The 18914-nt window shown below is 45.1% G+C and overlaps 1 protein-coding gene across 1 annotated transcript in view; it reads left to right on the top strand.

Moving 5' to 3' along the window:
* Positions 1-17999, top strand: part of ADAM33 (ADAM metallopeptidase domain 33) — a 390445-nt gene extending 372446 nt beyond the window's left edge. Inside the window, exons 12-13 of the mRNA XM_069630341.1 lie at positions 4561-4612; positions 16858-17999. Of these exons, the coding sequence (XP_069486442.1) occupies positions 4561-4612; positions 16858-17030 (225 nt within the window). The 3' untranslated portion in view covers positions 17031-17999. The remainder of the gene's footprint in view (positions 1-4560; positions 4613-16857) is intronic.
* The last annotated feature ends 915 nt before the right edge of the window (positions 18000-18914 follow it).

Genomic DNA, 18914 nt, shown 5'->3' with positions numbered 1-18914 from the left:
ATTATGGCCAAGCATAATGACTTCACATTCTTTCTATATACAATTTCATTGATGAATTATATGTCATGGTTTTTATAGATTTTATATATTTTGTATCCCTTGGAGTTTTGTATGAATATATTGGATGGTTGATGGTTTCATGTGGACGAATGGATGTACGATTGAATAGGATGAATTTTATTATTACATAGATGTGTTCTTAAAGTTTTTTCCTGCTATGTAAATTGTTGCCATTAAGTGCAGATTAAAATCATGATTTGAGTCATATATCTAAATTGTATCAGGTTTAATAAAATCCCTTGATACCTATCTACAAATTGTATCCTCTGGGTGTCTTATTAATACCCTTATCTAGAGCGTGGGGTCTCCTGCGTCTTTCAGAGAACATATCCAGATATTGAAAAGCCAAGCTGTTCATCACAGCTGGTGAGTCGAGGGGAAAACCGGTGAGAGGCCGAACTGTGTTGTACAAAAATCGCAAAGTAGCAATGTGGGGGAAGTTCACATAACTGTTAAGAATAAAGGGGAAACCAGCTGCAGAGGGATTCGGCACCACGTGGGTGCTTACTCGAGAGACTCTGGTCAATCCTGTGTTTGTTGAAACTCCAAATACCAGAAGGCCTTGGGAAGGTCATAAAGAAACGGTTCAGGTGGTCATACAGGGGTCTTGTAAAATCCTCTGTACATTCAAAAGACTTTGACCGACAGGTGATTGAGAAAGGCTTGATTGATCAAGTCGGCAACAGTGAACCCGGCAGAGGGATAATGACGAAAAGGGGCAGTGTGTTGACAGAAATGAACCTGACCGAGGGATGTCCACAGTGAACTGTTCAGCAAAAGTTGGCAAGAGTGAACCTAGCAGAGGGATGTCAACAGAAAGGGGCAAAACTTGAGGATTTGTTTAATAAGACATTGCGATTCGTGGACCAAGGAGAAGCCATAGTGAACCCGGCGGAGGGAGGCTGATGTCCGACAGGGGTCTGAGCCTGGAAGAGGGGGAACCCCGGGGTGAAGAACTATCATCCGAATAAAGAGAAAAACTTTTGATTGAACTTTTGTTTTGGTACATCACCAGACAGACCCTCGAAAGCAAAAGAACATAGCTATCTGAGGCCCTGATATCATTAAGGAACTTTCTAGGGATATGCGCCCGGAAGCGGGGGATCCATGGGTGACCATGTCACCTAAAGTTCATCGAGTAAAGGAACAGTTTATTTGATTAAGTTGAATACGATTTCTGAGGGGTCTGTGCCCGGAAGAGGGAGACCCAGGGGTGAAGCCATCACCCAAGGTAGACGTGAAGCAGAACTTTGTGTTTGTTTGTTGTATACATCAGGCCTCTAAGGCAAAAGACTTTTTATTGAAAAAGACATAACCATCGAAGAACCTGATAGATGGTACGCAACTATCGGCTCGTGCTGGGAAGGCTCAAGTGTGTGCTTAGGAGATCCACCTTGTCCCGTGCTCTAAACGTGGGGAAGGGAGACTACTGGCAATCACATCCTGACTTATTATTTGTGAGCACTTCTTTCTTTATTGAAAACCCTATCCCACACTCTTTCTGTAATTGGTTGTAATGATAGGCAATAGGTTTTTCTCACTATAGGCCCTTTTTATTTTTGACACAACAGCACTAGGAGTGCCTTATTTTTATTTGATGGTCGAAGCTTGCTCGCATCTTAGATTTAGGTTTAGATTAGGCGTTTTTCCACCATGCATTTATTGTTCAATAAACACCCTTGAACTGTGATCACTTGTGTCTGTCATTATTGTTGCCACCATGAGTTCCTTACAGTACTCAAACGAGGAAGAGGGATTGAACAATGAGGATGACCAGAAGCGATAAGCAAATGCTGCGTTCTAGTCTTTGGAAAGTGTTAACTAATGACGGGAATTTTAAAACACACACGGCTGAACAGAATATGAGTGAGTGGCAGAGACTGCAGCAGCTTGTGCTAGCGCTGGTTGGAACTCGGGTGGCAAGCACTCTGTGGAGGGCACAGAGACTGCCGAGAACAGCGTGCAGAGAGACCGGGCAAAGAGAAACTCACTGGTTTATTGCTATAGGCAGCTGCAGCCGCCAGAAGCAAAGGAAGATAAAACAGAAGCGAATTGCCAAGCGGAACGCACCCCCAGTCAGCAAACCAAGGGAGAAGAAGACAAAAGGATTTGAGAAACACCACAGCTGCCCGGTAAGCCCTGGGAGAGCGAGTGTGTTAACGGAGCACTTCAGAGCGAGTATTGCATATCATTAACAGAGCAAGAAAGCCTAATTAAAGTAACTGGAGGGACTGATACAAATACAAACCATTTTAAGAAAGGTTCAGTGACCCAAATCTTGGAAAGAGAGATTGATACAAATACGAACAGTATTAAGAATGGGTCGGTGACCGGAACCTTGGAAAGACAGATTGATACAAATATGAACAGTGTTAAGAAATGGTCGGTGACCCAATATTTGAAAAGAGGAGTTGATACCAATAAGAATTTTGCTGAGAAGGGGTTGGTGACCCAATACTGGAAAAGCATTATTTCTTGGAGGAGAGAAAAAGTGAGTGGAGAACGGAAAAGCCCAGGCAGGATAGTGAACCAGGCAAACCGTGAGTCTGGGCATCACACCCATGAAAGGGTTTAAAGCCCTGGCAGGATAGTAAACCAGGCACTGTCAGACTCTGGGGCCCACTCCCAAGAAACAGAACTGTGGTATCCGGGCAGGAGAGTAAACCAGGATTGAGAAGAGAAGTTAACCTGAAACTGTGGAACAGTGGCAATAAATACAAAAAGGAAACCCCATACCCCTTATTGAGGATCAGTGATAAAGTCGCAATACCCTGGCAGGAGAGTGCACCAAGGGTAAAAAGATTAACAGTCTTAGGAAAAGGGAAGCACCATGCCCCTTTAAGGTTAATTGAGATACAGAGTGGGATAAACTAAATACTTAAAAGAACTGTGTATTTCAAGGAGACTCCAGGGAAGAGTCTTGAACTGGGATGAAGTGACATTCAAGCTACCATTGGAAATCTAGGGGAACAGAAGACCCCTTTCCTGGTATAACTTTATTCCTTTTTGTTGTCGACACCTTAGAACTTTATGTTTTGAACTCTGAAGGAAAGCTACAAGTACCTAGCTTACACCTTATATTGAGTTTAGTGTGTAAGGGTCAGTTTAGGGTTTTGGACACAGGACGTAGGACGCTATTTTGGTTAACATCTGACTGTTATATATGCTATCTATAAAAAGTAAAGTCTACACATCTTTAAATACCAAGTTTCATTAAATACTCAACATAAATTGATTATCCATGAACGTAAATGCATTCTCTCACACTACAAAGGAAACCTTAATTTACACCTCAACACTACTTCTCAACAATCAGTTTAAATATAATTATAATTGTTCTTTTAAAACACGCTTAACACCAGCGAGCGGTTTGAAAACACAGGATTGGGATTCAAACTTGTGTTGCGTTGCTTTGTCTTGCTTCCAAGACAAACACGTTGTCCCTGGGCTATCCTTCCTCCCCAAATATGAGAAAGTATATACTATGTTAGTGTGGTTGCTGTGAAGTAGTGGTGTGATGTAATGTTTAATTTGTAGTGTAAAGTCTACATGTATGTTTATTAATATTTAATTGACTTTGGCCCTCATTCCGAGTTAGGACTACACCATGGAGTAAATAGCTCCATGGTTGGCAACCATGGAGCTATTTACTCCATGGAATACCGGCATGGTGAATGGAGTAATTTCCGGTCCATTCCAAGGTTGGATGGACCGGTAATTCCCCATTCACCATAGCCCTTCCCAATCCCCATTTCTGCCCCCACAGGGCTCAATGGGAATGGGGAAGGAGGTAATTACGGCACCGTAAATTACGGTGCCGTAATTTACTCCAAGGTCACTTTGCGGGTCCCGTAATTTACTCCTGCTAAAAGCAGGAGGTAAAGAGGGACCCGCAAAGGGAACTCGGAATACGGAGGTAAGGGATTACCGCCATCGGTGCCCTTACAGGCGCCGGTAATCCCTTACCTCCAACCTCGGAATGACCCCCATTCACTTTGAGTCCTTAAAGTAACCTTAACTTGGCTATCTCAATTTATTTTAAAACTTGTTTTACAGTGATTTCTAAGAGTGTGTTTAGGTTACAGCATGGGCGTGGACCTCTCTAGCTATCTGCCTAAGTAATGTGTTCATTTGTGCCAATAATCTTGAAAATCAGAGTGGACAATTTCGAGAAATGTTCAGAAATTGTATCTTTCCTATGGAGATCTCCATTCTAAAAAAAAAAAACAACATTGTTCAACTTCATGGATTCCTATCACATTTGGCATACTCTATCCTTCAATGTATTATAGGTGAAAGCATTGTTCCATGTTCCTATGCAATGTGCAATGGCATAATAACTATAGTGCCTTGAACGCAGCCATATAATAAATGCATGTATTGCATGTACATAGAGGGCATATTGCGAGATCAAGATGTGATTGACAGAGTCATCAGAGCAAAAATGGCATCCCCATATTGGCATTTTTCTAAAGCACACTCTGTATCTTCTTTTCCCAGGATGTCTATTCGGTGTCTGATGAGAAATCCAAATCCAACCTTCTTCCAATTGGTAAGTTCTGCTCCTTTGTTGAGGGTTTAGACAGCCTTCGTCACCATACTGACTAGTCCTCTTAAAGTCACAATCACTGTTATTGGTAATGTCCTACGGCATTACCGCAGGTTCATAAGGCTGCATTCCAGTATCCGGTAGGTGGAGAAGGTAGAAGGAGTTGTATGGCAGATGGGGAACAGGAGTGTTTTACGGCAGGTTCCTAAGGCTGCATTCCAGTATCCGGTAGGTGGAGAAGGTAGAAGGAGTCGTATGACAGTTGGGGAACAGGAGTGATTTACAGCAGGCTCCCAAGGCTGCATTCCGGTATCCGGTACGTGGAGAAGGTAGAAGGAGTCGTATGGCCAATGGGGAACAGGAGTGTTTTACGGCAGGTTCCCTAAGGCTGTATTCCAGTATCCGGTAGGTGGAGAAGGTAGAAGAAGTCGTATGACAGATGGGTAACAGGAGTGTTTTATGGCAGGTTCCTAAGGCTGCATTCCGGTATCCGGTAGGTGGAGAAGTTAGAAGGAGTTGAATGACAGATGGGGTACAGGAGTGTTAAACGGCAGGTTCCTACGACTTCCTTTCACGTATCGTGCAGGTAGAGAAGGTAGAAGGAGTCGTATGACAGATGGCGAACAGGAGTGTTTTACGGCAGGTTTCTAAGGCTGCCTTTCTGGTATCCGGGAGGTGGAGAAGGTAGAAGGAGTCGTATGACAGATGGGGAACAGGAGTGTTTTAAGGCAGTTTTCTAAGGCTGCCTTCCGATATCCGGTATGTGGAGAAGCTTGAAGCAGTCGTATGACAAATGGGGAACAGGAGTGTTTTACAGCAGGTTCATAAGGCTGCATTCTGGTATCCGGTAGGTGTAGAAGGTAGGAGTCGTATGGCAGATGGGGAACAGGAGTGTTTTACGGCAGGCTCCTAAGGCTGCATTCCGGTATCCGGTTGGTGGAGAAGGTAGAAGGAGTCGTATAGCAGATGGGGAACAGGAGTGCTTCACGGCAGGTTCCTAAGGCTGCATTCCGGTATACAGTATGTGGAGAAGGTAGAAGGAGTCGTATGACAGATGGGGAACAGGAGTGTTTTACGGCAGGCTCCTAAGGCTGCATTCCGGTATACAGTATGTGGAGAAGGTAGGAGTCTTATGGCACATGGGGCACAGGAGTGTTTTATGGCAGGTTCCTAAGACTGCATTCCGGTATCCAGTAGATGGAGAAGTTAGAAGGAGTGGAATGACAGATGGGGTACAGGAGTGTTTTACGGCAGGTTCCTAAGCCTTCCTTTCCGGTATCCGGCAGGTGGAGAAGGTAGAAGGAGTCGTATGACAGATGGCGAACAGGAGTGTTTTACGGCAGGTTTCTAAGGCTGCCTTTCTGGTATCCGGGAGGTGGAGAAGGTAGAAGGAGTCGTATGACAGATGGGGAACAGGAGTGTTTTAAGGCAGTTTTCTAAGGCTGCCTTCCGATATCCGGTATGTGGAGAAGCTTGAAGCAGTCGTATGGCAGATGGGAACAGGAGTGTTTTACAGCAGGTTCCTAAGGCTGCATTCCGGTATCCGGTAGGTGGAGAAGGTAGGAGTCGTATGGCAGATGGGAACAGGAGTGTTTTACGGCAGGCTCCTAAGGCTGCATTCCGGTATCTGGTTTGTGAAGAAGGTAGAAGGAGTCGTATGGCAGATGGGGAACAGGAGTGCTTTACGGCAGGTTTCTAAGGCTGCCTTTCTGGTATCCGGGAGGTGGAGAAGGTAGAAGGAGTCGTATGACAGATGGGGAACAGGAGTGTTTTAAGGCAGTTTTCTAAGGCTGCCTTCCGATATCCGGTATGTGGAGAAGCTTGAAGCAGTCGTATGACAGATGGGGAACAGGAGTGTTTTACAGCAGGTTCATAAGGCTGCATTCTGGTATCCGGTAGGTGTAGAAGGTAGGAGTCGTATGGCAGATGGGGAACAGGAGTGTTTTACGGCAGGCTCCTAAGGCTGCATTCCGGTATCCGGTTGGTGGAGAAGGTAGAAGGAGTCGTATAGCAGATGGGGAACAGGAGTGCTTCACGGCAGGTTCCTAAGGCTGCATTCCGGTATACAGTATGTGGAGAAGGTAGAAGGAGTCGTATGACAGATGGGGAACAGGAGTGTTTTACGGCAGGCTCCTAAGGCTGCATTCCGGTATACAGTATGTGGAGAAGGTAGGAGTCTTATGGCACATGGGGCACAGGAGTGTTTTATGGCAGGTTCCTAAGACTGCATTCCGGTATCCAGTAGATGGAGAAGTTAGAAGGAGTGGAATGACAGATGGGGTACAGGAGTGTTTTACGGCAGGTTCCTAAGCCTTCCTTTCCGGTATCCGGCAGGTGGAGAAGGTAGAAGGAGTCGTATGGCAGATGGGAACAGGAGTGTTTTACAGCAGGTTCCTAAGGCTGCATTCCGGTATCCGGTAGGTGGAGAAGGTAGGAGTCGTATGGCAGATGGGAACAGGAGTGTTTTACGGCAGGCTCCTAAGGCTGCATTCCGGTATCTGGTTTGTGAAGAAGGTAGAAGGAGTCGTATGACAGATGGGGAACAGGAGTGCTTTACGGAAGGTTCCTAAGGCTGCATTCCGGTATACAGTAGGTGGAGAAGGTAAAAGGGGTCGTATGACAGATGGGGCACAGTAGTGTTTTATGCCAGGTTCCTAAGGATGCATTCCGGCATTCGGTAGGTGGAGAAGTTAGAAAGAGTCGTATGACAGATGGGGAACAGGAGTGTTTTACGGCAGGTTCCTAAGGCTGCATTCCGGTATCCGGTAGGTGGAGAAGGTAGAAGGAGTCGTATGGCAGATGGGGAACAGGAGTGTTTTACGGCAGGTTCCTAAGGCTGCATTCCAGTATCCGGTAGGTGGAGAAGGTACAAGGAGTCGTATGGCAGATGGGGAACAGGAGTCTTTTACGGCAGGCTCCTAAGCCTGCATTCTGGTATCCGGTAGGTGGAGAAGGTAGAAGGAGTCATCTGACAGATGGGGAACAGGAATGTTTTACGGCAGGTTCCTAAGGCTGCATTCCAGTATCCGGTAGGTGGAGAAGGTAGAAGGAGTCGTATGGCAGATGGGGAACAGGAATGTTTTACGGCAGGCTCCTAAGGCTGCATTCCGGTTTGTGGTAACAGATGCGAAGAAGGTTAAAGTTGTAGTACGAGAGCGAGGGTAGGACGGTGAGATTCCCAGCAGGTCCAGATGGCTGCATTTGGGTTGCTGGTTAAAGGGAGTGATGTAAGGGGGATGAAGGAAAGGAGCAGAGTGGTACAGAGCAGAGAAAGGGGGTACATGTTTGTGGAAACTTCAGGAAAGAGAATGAGTTGAGTACTCCATTACACGGGTCACACTAGTGAGCCGGGGATAATGGTGCATGGTGGAACGGTGTCTCAAGGTTAATTGCTGCCTCCCATGATACAAAGTCCCAAATATGAATACATTTTCGAGAAGGTCTCTTAGCCCCAGAAAAAGGAGAGTCATGGTTTGGGATAAGGATCCAAATAGCCCAGAGAGAGAGTGCAGTGGGAGAACATAAAGAGTTACGCACTCAGGGATCTTCCATTACCGTGTTTCAGGACCACTGGCTTCTCGGTGGAGTGGCAGGGGGTGTGTGCTGGCAAATCTACGAGCAGGTGGAAGCCTTTGCCACCTCCTTGGACTAACTGGCTTGGCACAATCTCCATGAACCATCTGTTAAGGAGAGGTGTGGGGGCAGGTCATGAGTAATCGTGACCTTGAATCCATGCAGGTCTCCAAGCTGCATGGCATGCTGGGAGGTGTTGAACTGCTGCCTGCGGAGAGTGGGATGGGCCTTGCTACTCAAATGGTAATATCTTGGTGCTGAACAATGTACAATGTGCTGGCTGTACTTGTGGTTGTAAAAAATGCATGTGATTCACTCAGCAACACTTTGCTGGTGTTTCCTTCACTTCTGGAGGATTCTCAGTGTAGTCTCAAGGGAAGCCTCGCCTGAATGAATGCAGGATGCACGTCTCTGTGGATGCTGGCTGAGCTATGGGTGAGCTCTTGGTCTAAGAGTCGTGGGGATGCTGCTCCATGGCTGTAGTCTGGGTTCTGGAAGGATGTTGATGTTTGTACTTGCAGGATGGGCGAGGCAAAGGTAAGATGGTACTAGCAAGAGCAATGGCAATGACAACTAAATCCACTTTTTGGATGTAGCTACACCATTTAAAGAACAATGTAAATATCCTAATCTCAACAACCAAAGACTTCACCAGGAAGATTCGTGGAATGTGGCACGACACGCAAGGAGACGCATATCACCTAGTTACAGAGATTCCTATTGTTAACGGTTTACTGTTGGAGGTGGAAAGGTGGTCAAAGAACCCAATTTCTTCTAGATCTACTGAATATAATGAATAGTTCCAAAGCAAATAGTGGAGGAGAGTGAATTCCTAAGCTTTAGAAAATCAGGGCAAATTCAGAAAATCGGAAGGAGCTTAGGAAATGTTAAATGGCGTGTGATGATGAGCAAAGGGTCATGGGCGAAGAGTTGAGAGGAGAAGCAAGTGAAAAGTGATATGGGCGAACTAGCACACACATGCATCTGAGGACAAGATATATGAAATGGCACTTACAATGAACAAAGATTAAAAGCCAAGCAAGGTAGGCTTAGTTGGCTCTCCAAGGTCTGGGGGCTCAGGGGATTAGTGTCAGAGCAGTCCAACAGCAGCATTCTGGATAGGCTGGAATACAGGAAGTCAATAAGAAGATGGACCAATGAACAGAGAAGACAACGAAAAATGTCAGGCCAGAGTGTAGGGGGTTCCAGAGATAGGAAATTAATGGGCATAAGCGGCTACAGTTAAAACAATAAAAATAAAAGATGTCCGAGATGGAGAGGGATGCCGGTGTTAAAGGTTTATGGTCATGCAGAGATTCGAGCCAATGGGAGATGTAGATAAGGGAGGGGCAGATGTAGCACAGCTAGTGGTGTGGTTACAAATAGAAATTGAAAATCGTGTTGAAAAATCTCAAACTCTATTGATTTACAACAAAGCCAATTGAGGGGGATTTTCCGGTTAACTAAGGATTGCACTTTTTTAAATGTAGCGATTTTGTGTTTGTGACATCAGTTTATCAAGAACACATTTGTTTTTGTCACCAAATGTTTTTTTTAATACATGTATCAATGTGACAGTCAACATGTAGCTTAACAACCAGCATGCTTTGCTAAATGTCTGCTTAGTATCAGAATGGATGAGGAAGACTTCTTCCAGCTGCCTTTAAGGATATGGTTCATCTGCATCTCCTTATGTTTAGTCGTCGTCTGTCTGGGCCAGGGTGATTTCATGTGTGCCGATGGGGGTTCTGGGCCCTATGACGCAGCATATTAAACTTACCACTAGCACAGAGCAAGTGATCACCTCTAGCGCAGAGACAGAGGTCACTAAAGACCCAATAACACCTTTCAAATTCAGGGAAATCACCGAACTCAGAAGTAATTGAGATTGTGAACAAAATCAGGTCCTCAACTGCAAAGAAGATGCCTGCCTAGCTAAACTAGTCAAAGATTGTGCAGAAACACTTGCCCCGTTTCTCAAGTCTTTCATCAATGCCTCCTTCAACTCTAACACTGTTCCAGATGCTTAAAAGAAGCATGGGTGCACCCACTTCTAAGAAAAAACACCCTAGACCCAGAAATTGCCAAAAACTATAGGCCCACTACCACCGTCCCTTTCTTGCTCAAGATACTGGATTAAGGCGCCTACACGCAAATACATCAATATCTAGAAGAAAACCACATCCTAGGCAAAAGACAGTCAGGCTTCCGGCCACGACACGGGACTGAGTCCGTTTTACTGGATCTTAAAATACAACTCGGTGACTTCATGGACAAAGGCAAACCGGCTCTTCTCCTCCTCTTAGATCTGCCCGCTCCCTTTGACCTTGTCAACCATGATATCCTAGGAATGCACTTAAAAAATTAAGTTCACTTCTCAACAGACGGTATCACCTGGGTGGTCACCTTCCTAAATGGAAGACTCATGAAGGTCTTCTCAGACACCGCAGGCGCCTCCCCCACCACCATTCATTGCGGCGTCCCGCAGGGCTCATGCACTGCCCCCACGCTCTACAACATTTTCACCCTCCCGCTCTTCAACGATCTCGACTGTCGGAACTTAGCTTACACCAATTACGCTGACAACACTCAGGTACTACTCCCCCTATCTGGTACATACGAACAAGACGCTGCAGCTCTAAACAAAATCTCCTCAGCTATCCAGACATGGATGGCTGCCAATGGCCTCTGCCTAAACGGGGACAAAACAGAGATCCTCATAGTAGGTACTATGGAAACTCTTAACAAGCTCCCACCACAATACAAAATCTTTACTATTGACAACTCCACCATCACAGTCTCAACAGCTGTAAAACCCCTTGGAGTTTACCTTGACTCTTCACTGTCCATGTCCCGCTAGGTCAATGCTATAGCCTCCTCCACCGCACTCACCACCAAGGTTATCAATACGGTCAAGCCTTTCCTCTGTACTAAAAATTGCCTATCTATCGCCAAGCCACAGTAGGTACCAAACTGGACTACTGCAATGCTTTATTCCTGGGCACCGTGGCAAAAAACCTTAACAAACTTCAAGTTGCACAAAATAATGCCCTTAAGGCAGCTCTGAGCTTTCCCAAAAGGGAACACCTTTCACAAGCAAGGAAAGATGCCCACTGGCTACCGGTAAAAGAACGTATACTCTTCAAATCACTGGCCATTACACACAGGTGCCTTCTTCTCAACTCCTCTAATAAACCCATCAGATCCCATCTGTCCAACCAGATCTACGTGCCCACCTTCAAAGGAACCAAAGTGGGAGGGTCCAGCTTTCAACATTTGGCACCCAAAAACTGGAACGCACTGCCCACCACACTAAGAAACGAAAGATCCTATACTACCTTCCACAAAATGCTGAAAACTATACTGTTCTGTTAGATCTAACCAATATGTAGAGAAACACTGTTCAACTGTAACCTAAGCAACAGCATAACTTACGTATGCTACCACTGTCTATTCTACTGTACCCGTCTATATTCTGGCACCCCTGTCTTTGCCTGTTCCCAAGTGAAGTATTCTGTAACAGCGCCACGATGCCCCAGGGCGGTTGTGCGCTTTATAAATGCAAATAAATAAAAATAAAATATGTGCCGAAGGTGATGGTCTCATCTCGGCACCACTGGGTGTTCAGTCAAAGAGCTTCTTCACAAAGATATCTCTAGGGATCTTTAGTGCCAGGAAGACTAGTCTAGGTTGGGCTCTGAGATGGGGTTCATGACCTTCTAGATATTTTGCCCCCCTAGATAGTGTTCTTGGCATTTTGCGTTGACTTTATAGGCCATGCACATTACCAACAAATCAAGCCTTTGCTCTGCTGGGTGTAATGTGATGTCACTTAAATTGAAGCATAGTCTGATAGTCTTACTATGGATTCTCCTTTGGTGAATAGTGTAGGCAAATTATGTGGGATTATATACTTTGTACTTGCGGGTAAATTGCATGTGCACATTCCCATGAAATGGTAGCAGAGAAGTTGGTGGCCATTAAAGAGAAAGATTTTAATTGTTGAAGGATACATCTGAGGACATATTCAGATGAATAACGGAGAGACCGAACAAAAATATTTGTAGACTTATCTGCATAGAAGTAAGAATGGTAGCCACTTGGAGATATATTGATGATAGACAAAAAGGAAGAGCAGAGATGAGGAATTGCCAAGTGCTAAGGTCCAGGCATAAAAAGCCACAGCCCAGGCATAAAAAGCCACATGCCACCTCAATTCCACACATACACACTGCACACCATTGTTTACTTGCAAAGAGTCAATGATCACTAGCCAATGGCAAATTCTGTGACCATCCAGATTGGTTTTATTTGTCTGATCACTGTAGAAGTTCCTGGTTTATATCCAATCATTCTACAACCTCACCAACTGGATACTCATACACAGACTGAGAAATGTGGCTCCTATTGTTAAGGCAACCTACCCAGTGGCAGCCAGGTTCCAATATTGCTCCTTTCGTACATCATTCACATGTCACCCAACACTCAATAAATTAATACAAATCAATAAACACAACAAATAGTGAGCTGGGGTGCTGGTCTAACGCAAAGTCCATTTTAAGTTAGAAGAGTGCCTAGAAATATAGGGTGATCTGCAATGTCCAGAGCGAAAGACACATTGAGCAGGATGCAAATGGAGGTGACAATGCCAGGTCATTTGTGACAGGGTAAAGACCATAAAGCAGACTGAGCGAGCAGAGCATTTGGCAAAACCCTGTGTCTAGAAGGTGGGATGAAACTGGGGGTTGAGACCACCTCCTGGTCTGTGACGCAGGTGCCGGAGAAGGTCTCGTCCCTCTTAGTTTACCATGCCCTGTTGATCCCAACTTTCAGATGCCATCTGATTGTGAGTGCAGAAGAGTTTGGACGAATGATCCTATGGCTCACACGGGGCTGCCATGGCGGACATGCGCTAACCTTGCCACACTGATTGGGATGCCTGGTTTGCTGCAATGAAAAAGTGTAGAAGCTCTGCCTACTCTCACCTACTTGGACCCATTTCATCAGAATGCTAGATTGTGAATGGTTACATTTATCACATTAGCGAGCAGACCTGCAATGCGTACTGCTAACCAATGACTAACACCTGCTAAATCCACATGCTGGGCTAGTAGTGCCCAATCGCAATCGTGCTCACACATCCCTCACATTTGAGCACCATGGAACAATTTGCTTTCTTGGGCACACTCCTGGTCAGAGATAAAAGGGGAGCAGGATTAATGAGTGGTGTGGTGGTGGTCAGGGGTGATTGCAGCCTCCTCCCGCATATATGTGTGGCCAATTCGAGATTGTGAAGAAACAAATAGTCTATCAAATCGGATTCGAGCAAATAGATTCGGTGTACTCTAACTAAACCGGAGTCAGTAGTGCAGTGAGTGAGATGCATCTCACAATGTGACGCGGCATGAGGAGGAATTGGGGAGGAAGAGCAAAACAGAGGGGGACGGAAGAGGAGGTGGAGGAGGAAAACCCAAGAGTTGAAGAAGAAGAGAGAGAACAGGGAGGAGGCAATGGAGTACAAACGCAAGAGCGGCTGGGGAGACCAAGGAGAGGGAAGGAGAGGGGACAGTGGGCAAGTTTACATAAAGGGAATGAGAGAAAGCAAAAAGAGAGGAAACACCAGGACAAGAAAGGGGGAGGAATGGAATAACAGAAAGAGCAGGAGGAGGTAGAGATGTGGCCTGAGAAAAGAGGCATATAGGAGAGAGGCGCATCAGGACCCTAAGGAACCTCTTAAAATGGTGGAAGGGTAGTCTACGAGAGGGCGAGGACAGCCAGTCCAAGTGGGGGATTAAGTCTGATCACCTGAGGGTCATTCTGGGTCGCCATACAGATATAAAAGTCACTAAGGGTGGTGCCAAATATTCCACAAGTCCTGGAGGAACTACAAAACACAGAGACAAAACAACGATGAAGCAAGAAAACCTCAGAGAATCTGAGGGACTATTTTCCACATAAAAGCTAAGGCCCATTTAGGGAGGGAGGGAGAAAGAAAAGGACCGAGAATGATGGTTCTAAGGAGGCCAGGAGAAGTCTTGTTTACTGATATACCCAAACCATAATTTTTGTTTTGTGTTGAAAGTAAACTTTCTATATTCTTTCACTTGGCTTAACATCCCTTTGTTGACCCAGTCTGGTAGCGATAGGAGTGAGAGTTGAAGTATGAGCTGATAATGAACTGGGCCTTTTTGCTGGACAGACAGTAGCAAAGTAGCATTTACATGAGGATTTGGAAAAGCCTTCAATGGGATGAGAATGTTAAGGAAATGTGCTTAAGAATGGAAGAAGCCGGGATACTCCAAAAGTGTTAGCAAGACAAGTCCTAGAAAGGGAGGAAGCATAGCATCAAAGTGGAAGGTGAGAATTGAACCTTCAAACACTAGGTTATAGGTAGAGGGCCGAGATTAGGCATTAGAGAAAAAAAAGCGTAAGGAACATTTGAGTGAAATGTTTGCACAATATATTGACAGAAGGATGGAAATACGCAAGAAAGTTGGAGTGGTTAGGGATGAGCAAGCAATTCAGAATACAAAAAAGGTGAAGAGGATCGTATGAGAGAAAAGGATTAAGCCAGTTACCCTCAAAGCTGATGTACTGTGACATCCCTAAAACACATGTGGTGTTAAAGGGACACACAGAGGAGACAATAGAGAGGGCTGCAGAGGGAAATGGGCATTGAATGTTGCGAGGCTGGTATCATATGTTTAGGTCACTCCGAAGGATGCTACAGCTCTTGAATGGCCAAACATTGTGGTCTGGATCATCTGATTGGATGCATAATGGAGGGTGGAGCTGGCCCTCCTGTGATTTCAGCCTGTTTCCCTTATGCTGAGCTCCAGCTACCTTCTGGAGTGATTACCTAAGCTATTGATTTATCTGAAACATGTTTAGTAACTGAACTATGGTCAAAACAATTCATGATTGTGCCAGGTGTACATATAGATAATGCAATGTATTGCCACATACAGCAACAAATTCTGAGCAGATATACCCTGAGGTGACGGGCCGACCCTGTTGGCAACGGTCCGCTTCTCAGGTTAAGGGCCGAGTGCAGCCAGGGTCTCTTAACGAGAGTGGCAGTGCTGTTACCTACACGGTCAGGCCGCCACCAAGAGGCATTTCGCCATTAGCACATGTATAGATTCCTACATGGGTGATATATATATTCATTTTTTATAGAAAGAAGCTTACCGTTGCGGTGCAGCCTGATACCACAGTGCTGTCATCCATGGAAGTCCATTTTCAATGTTCATTAAAGAGAGACTACCCGGAAGACAGCACTGCGCGGCGGTGCTCCGCAAAGGTAAGTTTACTTATTTATTTTTTGTTGGGAACAAAAAAAAACTCTTAGCACCCTTGTAGGGAACTACGTGGGTTGTAAGAGGTGAGGGGGTTGGTGGAGAGGGGAAGGGAAAGGGTGCTGGCTGCCCAAGCAGCTCATAATGCGGCGTTGTACCATAAAGGCTCGACTACTGCAATGCCCTATTCATTTGCACAGCTGCCAGGAATGTGGCCAAACTTCAAATTGTTCAAAACAACGTGCTCAGAGCCGCCACTGGTCTCTCGCGCAAAGAACACTTCTCTGAACTTAGAAGACAAGTCCAGTGGCTTCCAGTTAAGCAAAGGATCATCTTTAAAGCCCTAGCCCTGACTCACAAGTGTCTCCATGGCCTCGCTCCTCCCTATCTAGCACAAAGGATCACCAAACCGCTTCCCCTCAGTCACCCCCACTCCATGGAATCCCCTCCCACCACACCTCAGGCTTATTGACTCTCACTCAGCGTTTCGCAAAGCCATCAAAACGAACCTCTTTGTTTGATGTATCCTGTGATATAACCAGTGATGTTCCATAACATGTGACTCTGTAATATGAACAAGTTCTTTCATTGGGCGGCTTCACTGTAACCCTCAAGTAAGTCTCCTTAAGCTCTGTTATAGCGCCTCGATGCCTGCGGGCTGTAGCGCACTCTACAAATCCAAATAAATAAATAAACAAATAAATAAAGTACAGTTCGCGTTCCGAGCTGCCTGATACCAGGTGCTAATGTTTTAAGATGTATAAGAGTCTGAAATACAGCGCTGCCATGCTCAGCAGCCGAATCAGTGACTTGGGTGGTGTCCTTTTGTTTCTAACAATTAATATGTGTTGCTGCTATTGACCGACTTCCTGGAAGCAGTGTGGGTTCTGTGAAGATACGGGGAGATATAAAGCTACTTTGGGTTAACCGTGGACAATGTCAGATTCGCATGATCTTAGATCTTATTCTGCATGTAGAAGGACGAGGATTTACTGCTCTACTAACTCTTGTTCTCCCTATCCATTCTATGCCTTTGCTATCAGTGTTATAGAAAATATTCAAGATGGTCAAACTGCCCAATAAATACTTTTTGGAGTTGTTTTGTGTCCTCAACATCTTTCTGCTATGAAAGATGGAAAATATACATCCTAGACCTTCAGATGTTAAGCCCGCCTCTTGAGCAGCAGCAGTGATTAGTGAGTAGTAGTTGCCAGTCCAGGAGGGAAGACATCCATGACAGCTAGGTGTTGCTCTTCTAGAGTTCTAGGAATACCCAAGAGATTCCTGTTAACACAAGTGACAGATGCATGACTGAGGTCAACTTGGTGTGTTTTCGACTGTGATATGGAACGTAATGTGTGTTTCCTTCTCTTGCAGTTGGGATCATTTCCCTACACCTGAGCGTTCTGATCGTGTTGACACTGATTGCCTGGGTGGTTTGGAAGCGGAGGAGAGCAAATCAGAAAGCTCGGTTTCAGGCGGCGTTCAACAGCAGTGGCCCGCTCTCCTCTGTCCGGAGCTGGGGGGACTGGCCCAGTACACGAGTGTGACCGGAAGACGCTGTTACGCAAGAGCTACCTCAGTATTTCAGAACCCAATACCTTCCAGTATTGGAGTTGTGGTGGTCTAGGTTTTAAGCCCCCAATGCATAAACAAAAAGAGAATCCATACAGTCAATGCAGTTTCTAAGCTCAATCCACAGATGTTTACAGATGGAAAGTACTTCTCTTCCATAGAGAGAATGGACAATGAATGTAAAACAACGTTCTCTTGAACCACGCGTCTACCTCATAGACATTGCCTTGAGTTGACTGTTAATTGGAAGGCATTCCATGTAGAACGGAACCGAGCAGCCCCGCATCTGAATCAGCGCGGTGCCTCCATCACCATTCTCCATTTACCAGCCAACCAAGTTTCATTTTGTTTACAAGTGTGTTTCATGATCCTCAACATCTCGACCAGAGCTGAGATGTATGGTTCGACTCCAGTGCTAAAACAAACTCACAACTAAGCAGAACGCATGAAGAACACAGCGTCCCGTTACACCAATAGGTCTGGAGTCTACAATGTTCATTATATTAATACTACTCATTACTTTTCATTGACTCAAGCTAACAAAGGAACATTTTATTTTGCCAATTCCTTTACAAAGTCAAGTTGGCAAAGGCGGGGTTCTGAGGCTGCTGTTACCACACAAGGACCAATAGGTTAAACTGAACGTGATCAGTCTTATTCTGCCCCAAATGTATATACCGCACTGTGTGACAGTACACCATGCCACCTGAAGATGGTATAAGCTTATAAAATGCACATTCCCCACAGGGTGGGTTCATGGGGCGGATCTGACATATTGCACAAGCTACAGAGGTCCTCATGCCTCATACCTCCAGGTGCTTTATGAAGAGGAGTCCAATTTGCCTCAATGAATCTTTGGAAGGCAGATCGAATGCAGTCTTTGAAAGCTATTCATTTCAAGATATGATTATAAACTTTCAATAAAAATGTAATTCAAGGTTGTACCATTGACTTGTTGCCATTTTGATGTTGGGGAAAATAGAGGAGCGTTTAATGTATTCTTGAATAGAGCTCATTTGATTAGAATGAAGGCCTGTGAGGGAGCAAAATAGGGGACCGGTGGCGTGATGGATGTGTCTCACTTGGGATGTTCTCACCTAAAATGTGAATTTACCCAGAGTTCCTCTTGTTTTGTTTTACATAACGTAGTCAGCTTGGTTTCACTGACAGCTCGTAACTGGACAATCTAAACCTTGATGAGCTATAATCAGTGCACCTATGCTGTCAGGAGGCTTTTATACCATACCACATTAGCTTAGCCTGTATTTACCAATCTGAAAGCTGCAACACATTTCCTGGTGTGGTACACTCCTGTGTGATTTCCTGGCTTGCTGTTTAAAGAATTTGCCAATATACAGGCATATCAGCAGGCAACAGTGTGCAGGTGATTAGGTCTTTTCTTTTTGCATATATGTGTACATACACACACCACACAGAAACACACGACTATTGACTTGTCATGTACAATTGACATAGCTAGGCTTCGTAAGGAACATTTTGTTTTTCAGACAGTAAGGTGAATGCTGTTTTTCTTGATGTAGCAGGTAGGCTAGTCAAGGTGATTGTACATGCTTCAATTTTGCTATTCAGTACGAGGGGTTCTACTGAGGGTCATTATTCAGTTTTCAAAAGGCCAATTATTAAGTCATTTTGTTGTGCAGAAGTACTAGGTTTCCACAAATGCTGTCTGCAGTGAGCCGCTGGCAAAAGCAAGGTCACAATGCTGATTCTTAGTAGGTTGCTTTCTTTTTCTGTGAAGGGACTGCTGATTACACGTGTGAGTTTGATTGCATGCATTCGCAGCTACTGATTTCTACATACTTGCATTGTCCAGCTCTCAATGTACACCAATAATCACA

This window comes from Ambystoma mexicanum, chromosome 6q, assembly GCF_040938575.1.
Source record: "Ambystoma mexicanum isolate Mex_15411 chromosome 6q, UKY_AmexF1_1, whole genome shotgun sequence".
Taxonomy (NCBI): Eukaryota; Metazoa; Chordata; class Amphibia; order Caudata; family Ambystomatidae; genus Ambystoma; species Ambystoma mexicanum.
This window is presented reverse-complemented; position numbering and strand designations above follow the sequence as displayed.